At 42.9% G+C, this 7,271-nt stretch overlaps 1 protein-coding gene across 19 annotated transcripts in view; it reads right to left on the bottom strand.

The window, feature by feature from the left end:
- Positions 1-1,806: 1,806 nt before the first annotated feature.
- Positions 1,807-7,271, bottom strand: part of Rsph10b (radial spoke head 10 homolog B) — a 49,713-nt gene continuing 44,248 nt past the window's right edge. For 17 of the 19 annotated variants that reach the window (XM_040277427.2, XM_040277433.2, XM_040277439.2 and 14 more), the window contains 2 exons: positions 4,039-4,237; positions 1,807-2,080 (listed from right to left, as the gene is read on the bottom strand). In XM_040277427.2, coding sequence (XP_040133361.2) covers positions 1,906-2,080; positions 4,039-4,237 — 374 coding nt within the window. In that variant the 3' untranslated portion in view covers positions 1,807-1,905. Of the gene's footprint in view, positions 2,081-2,105; positions 4,238-7,271 lie in introns of those variants that run through there. The other 2 variants (XM_078023704.1, XM_078023705.1) reach the window with 2 other exon arrangements.

Here is a 7,271-nt window from a genome sequence, read left to right as displayed (position 1 = left end):
AATAAGGATGTATTTGCCTAAAATAATTGCTAGACTTGCCTTTTTTTTTTTTTTTTTTTTGGTACTGAAGATTGAACCCAGGGGTGCTCTACCACTGAGCCACACCCCCAGTCTTTTTTATTGTTTGAGACAGGGTCTCACTAAGTCACTTAGGCCATCACCAAGTTGCTGAGGCTGGCCTTGAATTTATAATCCTCTTGCCTCAGCTTCTTGAGCCACTGGGATTACGGCATGCACCACACACCTGGCTAGACTTGGCTTTTATCCTGAGTACTATTGTGATTTTTAGACTCATTTAATACACAGAGCTTAATAAAAGTACACAATGTGTTCAAAAAAGAAAGCACTCCTCATTGTCATTTGGAACTCCTGAGGAGCCATCCCAGGGAGCCACAACTCGGTCCTCCTTGGTTGAGATGAAATTCAGCAGTCTTAGTTGTGCTGATTTTTATTATATGGTCAGCCCAGGGTCTAGGTAAAAACTAGCTAAATGGTCCAAAAAACATGATATTTCACTAGTCCTAAAGTTTGCTTCCCATATTCCCTATCATTTAACGTGTATGAGCCTGTTAGGAGGAAATGGCTTTGTTGATTCACGGTACTTTGTCACTTGGTCCTAAATAATTCACAATATCCATTGCGATTTCCTCATAGCCCTTGTGTTACTTCAGATTGTGGCTTTTGTGTTTATGGTGTGCTGTGTGCATACTGTGCAGTCATTTGCAGCTACAACAGATGTGCTATACACATCATGTGGAATTGCTGTGCTTCACAACCTAAAAAGTGGTCAGTATGTCAAGTGTTTATTCTCTATTGCATTCTGGTTCCTAGCTCTGTGCTAATTCAGGGTTTATAGTTTAGTTGCTCTGGTCATCTGATCCCCGTTTTCCTGCTTTCTGCTGTCAAGACGTTGCTTCTCCCTGGGGCTCCCTCAGCTTTGCAAGGCTAATGTGTAGGTGTGATGCTGCCTTTGGGTTGTGATAGTGCTTGCTAGTGCAGTCAGCTTGAACAGATTGGCCTGGTGTGTCTTTGCGTGTGTCTTTATTTTCATTCTTTCTGTGTGGCTCTAAGATAGTTCCCTTGTGATGTTGAGGTGAATTTTTATTTTTCAGTGCCATTAAATTACCTCTGGGCTCGTTTGGGGGAGCAGCATGAGTGGGTTTAGTCTGTTTCCTTTGGCTGTTGGGGCATCAGCACTTTCCTGTTTCCCATCTTTCCTCTTCCCCATCTTTCTGTTAAAATTGATGGTTTCCTGTATTCCTTCTGCTAATTTGGGTAGCTTTAGATTGGTGGTGACCCTTAAATTTTAATACAAATTATTAACTGTAAAATTTTGAACAACCATCTATTGAACACCTTGCTCCTCCTGGCTCCTCCTCTCACTGCTGCCTGGACCCACTACTGTGTGGTGGTTTTCAAATGCGATAGAGAACTGTGGGCATTTGCAGAAACTAGACAGGGGAGAAGCCACAGGAAGTGGCACCTGAAGAACCCCAGGTGGTTTTGGGGATAGATAATGTACCTAGTGTGGGAAACGAGTGTCTGAAGAAATGTTTTGAATAATTTCTTCCATTCCCCACTGTCTTCTGATTCATTTTATCAGATTCTGATTTCATCATCATGGTGTTACTTTGATTTTTTAGACATGTATTTAAAACATGTTCATTAATATGCGTGTGTGTGTGTGTGTGTTTGGATATTCATTCAACTCAATTTCCAAAATGCAGGCCTTTCAGTGATCCAGCTGCAAAAAGCGGGGTGCAGTGGGGTCAAGGTAGGAGTGTTCCAGAACACCAAGAGCAGAAGTAAACTGCAAACAACTTTATTGTGCAGGACATTTATCACAGTTCCTGCTGTCCTGAGCTGCTCTGTGTCCTTGCAGTCCACCCTCAACAGTACGTGCCTTTACTTCCTCTTCTTCTTGCTCGGGGTGGACTTGCTGGCCTGGGACATAGCTGTGTCCTCTTTGGGAGGGCTTTGTGTGAGGGCCGAGGACAGGGCGTCCCCTGGCTCCTTGATCACAGGGATGTCCATCTCAGTATCTTGTTTCTTGGCCTCTTCCTCCCTTAAGATATTAAGCCTAAAAAAGCAAACACAGGAAGGTAGATTTTTTTCCTTTGAAATTTATTTATTTATTTATTTTGGTATTGGGGATTGAATCCAGGGGGCTTACCCACTGAGCCACATCCCCAACCCTTTTTTATTTTACTTTGAGACAGGGTCTTGCTGAGTTGCTTGGGGCCTCACTAAGTTGCTGAGGCTGGTTTTGAACTTGCTATCCTCCTGCCTCAGCTTCCTGAACCAGTGGGATTACAAGCATGAGCCACCATACCCAATAGTTCTTATTCTGTGTATCAAGTAAAGTTGTCCATATCTGTTTTTCATCAATGCCTGTGACCAAAACTAAACTGCCATCAACTTGCCAGAGTTGGTAATAAGTAAAGCCATAGCTAGACAGCCCAGATAGAATGCTATGGATCTGACATGAGGTGTCAACCTCTTTTCTCTGGGTGACCTTGTGACAGTCCTCATATGTTCCTGCCCTCTAGCATACAGCAATGCTTTCTCTAGTGAGCGGAGACACACGTCACCAAGGGCAGGTGTCTGCACTGCTAAAGGACCATGCGGAGCTGAGCCTCAGCAGTGATGCTGCGGTGAGTGCAGTATCTCGTCCTGCTTCCTGGACTCCTGGCCTTCAGCTGTCTTCCTGGCCCCAGCGGTCCTGTGAGGCTTTACCATGACCCCACCTGACAGATGAGGACAGGAGGCTTGGAGTTGTGCACAGAGCCCGGGGCAGGGGCAAGGGTCTGAACCATGGCTTCCTGTTGCCTCTCACACAGGTGTCAGTTCCACTTAGACACCGAGGAAAACAAGCAGCCCACAGTGAGCCCCAAGCCCCCCCAAACCAGGTGGGGACACCCCTTGACACTTCTGACACCATATTTTCTCTTCACCTCACCAACTGTCCAACACCACTGATATAAAATTCTTACACCATCTACTCACATTAGCACAAACCTCACAAGTGACGGGAGTTCAGTCCCACAAGGCCACCCCCATCCAGATGCCAGTCACAAGTTCAGGACTCAGATACCTCTGATTAACCAGCTATGAATCAAAAGTGCCCACAACGCCCCCTTCAGGTTCTATAATATGCTAGAATAGCTCACAGACCTCTAGCAAAAAACTTTGCTTACATTTACTGGTTTACTTTAAGAGATATTACAAAGAATAAAATGAACAGCAGAGAGCAGTGGTGCTCAACCGTAATTCCAACTTTACACCAAAGGCTGAGGTGAGAGGATCACAAATTCTAGGCCCACCTGGGTAACTAACGGAGACCTTGTCTCAAAAAATAGAAAAGGGCTAGGGGTGTAGCTCCATGGGAGAGTACACCTGGGTTCAATCCCCAGGACTGCAAAAGAAGAAAAAAGGAATAAAAATGAACAGCCGAACAGCCAGATGAAGAGGGATGTACGGTCAAGTCCAGAAGAGTCCCAAGAACTTCTGTCCCTGCAAACTTACCTTCCCATCACATGGATATGTCCAGCCCCAGAAACTAAATCCCACCTATGATTTGGTGTTTCTGTAGAGGTTCTGTTATGTAGGCATGACTAACAGAACTCAGTCTCCAGCCTCCTCACCTGCCCAGAGACAAGGGTGAAGCTGGAAGTTCTCCAGTCACAGGTGGTTTCTTGGGCAACGTCCCCCAAGTGAAGTTATCCAGGGCCCTAGCCACAGTCATCTCATTAATATATAAAAACGTGCCTTCAGAGATGCTGGGATCTGGTAGGTCCTGGGGTCATGAGCAGATGCTAGCTCCTCTATATAAACAAAAGATGCTCCCAGCCCTCTGGAAGCCACAAAGCCTTTGGAACCGGCAAGAACAGAGGCCAGATATTTTTTTTATGCTCTGGACAACCTTGGGTCTTCGTGAACTTGGCAGTGCAAGCATGTGCTCCTGATGCTCCAGGTAGCTACAAAGGATGGGGAAGAATGCTGAGTTCGTGCCAGAGGAGGGCCGGGGCCCTGCCATACCTTGCTTCCAGCTCTTCACTCTCCATCTTCTTCTGTTGAGCTATGGCTGCATCCTGCAACCGGTTTTCCTTTACTTTTTCCTTGAGCAGCTCCTCGTGCTTGTATGCCTGGAAGAGCGTGTTCACAAAGAAGACGTACATGTTATTGACCCACGTGTTGAGCTTCTCCTTCTGGTCATTCTTGGGTTTTTCATTTTTCTCTGGAATAAAGTTTAATTAAAATGAGCATTAATACAATCTTGCAGTCTGGAGTCTCTTACTCTAATTCTGCCCTTTCCTGTGATGGCCTCTGTGTCCTCATCCTGTCAGAGGGGGGCGAGGAAACTACAGAATGCTTCAGTGACCACCTGGGACAAAGCAAGTTCTCTGCAGACCCTGGCTGCTTGTCAGCACTGCCTTTGAACCTCCTGGTACCTGTTGTTTTCTCCTCAATAGTTGATGTTTTCCATATTTCCATGGGGAACCCTCCTGGCTCTTGTCTTCAGAGATTTAAATCTCTGTTGAATAACAAAGGTAAGGAGACTCTTGTCTTGAGTTCTGGCTACTCCTCTCTGGAGGATGGGGATGGGCAGTGGTGTTGGAATAGGTGCTGTGGGAAGAGAGTGTGACCAGTCCACCCCACCAACCAGCCTCCCAGTCCAGGAGCCACTGTGGTATGCTCCAAGTGCAAGGACATCAGGAAGATCCATGATCCCAGTGCCAGATTTTAGAGACTAATGGAGATCTGTGTGTGCTTCCCACAAGGACCCCTGGCTGGAGAACACTCACATAACCTGCGGCAGGCCTCACGCTTGGGTAAGAGTTGTGCATGGAGGAATGAGGTAGGAAGTCAAGAAAACAAGCCCTAACCTGTCAAGGTTCTTACACAGCCTCTGCTCTGAAGCAGCACTGTACAGCACAGACTAGGGCCATATGAGTTAGGCTCAAGGCCCCTCTGTGCCACGTACTCGCGGCACAACCTTGGCCAGTAAACACTCTCTGTGCCAGTTTCCTCATTTGCAAAAGGGGCACCGTACTATTACCTGCTTCACAGGTATTGTGAAAATCCGATGCATTAGCTTGCAAGCTAAGCACCACACACACAGGAAGTACACGGTAATGCCTGTCATGGGTATTACCCATGGACCCAAAGGACCAGTGTTATAACCCGAGGGAGCAGGTAGGATGGAATGGACTGATAGATTTGCAGGAAATTTAAGTCTTATAAAAGATAGTTCATTGAGTAAAATTCTTAACTATTGATGTCAAGCTTGCTCATTGCAAAAAATACTAGATTTGTTAAAAAACGTATACTGGGAACCAATTATATAGCAGACCCTGTTCCAAGAGCTGTAAGAAACAACAAAAATATGTACCTCTAGCGTAACCAAAACATGAACCCATTTTGTCCCATGGTCCTAGATGTGGAACACCTATAAAACCTTAGTATACAATATGTAATTATATAGTTATAAAAGAACATAACAGTAGGCTGGGCACCATGGCGCATGCCTGTAATCCCAGCAGCTCAGGAAGCTGAGGAGGAGGACCTCAAGTTCAAAGTGAGGTGCTAAACAACTCAGGCCCTGTCTCTAAATAAGATACAAAATAGGGCTGGGGATGTGGCTCAGCAGTCAAGTGCCCCTGAGTTCAATCCCTGGTATCTCCCCCCAAAAAAAGTCTAGCAGTAGGAATATAATACATACATGTAGTAGGAATATATGTGGACGTGATTATAATTTTAATATGTATATACACATAATCTCTAGATTATGATTTCTAACCGATTTTAATGCACCTGTGTCAATTTCATTGAAATATTCACAGAATTGAAAACCTAGGAATTAATAAGCTAATGACATTCTAGTGTACATCCTACTAGTAATTATCAGAGAATATAGATAACAAATATGGGGTCATGTGTCCTGTTTTTCTCTCAGCACTGTATTCTGAAAGAGTTTTAATGGCTGTAAATCATTGTGATGTGCATGGAAACTATAGGAGCTGTGCCATACTCTACTCAGCCTAGAGCTTTTCCGTTTTCTGAGCAATGCTGCAGTGAACACCCTCATCCATACAGCTTTGCCCACACCTCTGAACATTCCCGGGGTAAATCCCCAGAAGCAGAGTTGCTGGGTGAAACAGAATGCTCGAGTTTTGACCCTTGGTGCTTGTTTCCAGACTGCCTTTTAGAAAGATTGAGCCATTTTATCATCCACCCCACTTTCAGTGCATGAAACTATTTTTCCCTTAAACCACTGCCATAAGCACCATTTACTTTTGATAGCACTTTATTGTTTTAATTTGCATTTTCTTAATATCAGTAAAGTTCTTTTTATATGTTTATGGATCACTTATGTTTTTTGAAGAGTGGCTTTTTCCTATTTTTTTTCTTATTTTAAGGATATTCCCTTAATATTTTCTCTTTGATTTTTCATTTTGTTCTTGGCTTCTTTTGCCAAAAACTGGTTTTGATTTCTATCAGTATTTTCTCTGTATTTTACCTTAGTTTTTATACTTAAGCCCTTATCAACACTAAGAATATAACATACACTTGTATATGCTCTCAATTTTATGGTTCCAGTCTTTACATTTACCTCTTTAATCCACCCAAATATTTCCCCTAAATTTAGCCAGTTTCAGCTGCATTTATTAGATAGTCCATCTTTCCCCTACCAAGGAGGAATAGCTACTATGTACTGAATGCCCATCTGTGTTTATAATAATCAGCCTATTTTTTTTTTTTTGCAGAATCAGTTTACTTACTGTAGCTTTACATTTTTAGTATATTTTAATAAATAGAACTAAATTATCCTCTTGGTTTTCTTTTTAATATTATGTTTCTGTCCATTATTTTTCCAGGATTATTTTGTCAAATTTGTAAGACATTTGGGATTAGAATTAGCTGGAATTGCAGTTAAGTCTCTAAGTTATTTTGGGGAGAATCTACATTGCTACAACACCAAGTCTTACCAGGTAGGTAATGTTTCCATTTATTCAATATTTTTATAAGGTCTGTAAAGTTCAGTACTTTGGGGTACTAAAATTGTAAATTGACAAATTTTAATATATATACTTATGAGATATAAATATACAATGTAGAATGCTTAATCAAGCTAATTAACATACCTATCACCTCAAATATACACTTTCATGGTAAGAACATTTGAAGTTTACTCACAGAAATTTTGAAATACATTATTAACTATAGTCACTACTCCCAATCCTTGATAATCACCATTCCACTCTCGGCTT

The sequence above is a fragment of the Ictidomys tridecemlineatus genome, chromosome 10 (assembly GCF_052094955.1).
Source record: "Ictidomys tridecemlineatus isolate mIctTri1 chromosome 10, mIctTri1.hap1, whole genome shotgun sequence".
NCBI classification, from domain to species: domain Eukaryota; kingdom Metazoa; phylum Chordata; class Mammalia; order Rodentia; family Sciuridae; genus Ictidomys; species Ictidomys tridecemlineatus.
This window is presented reverse-complemented; position numbering and strand designations above follow the sequence as displayed.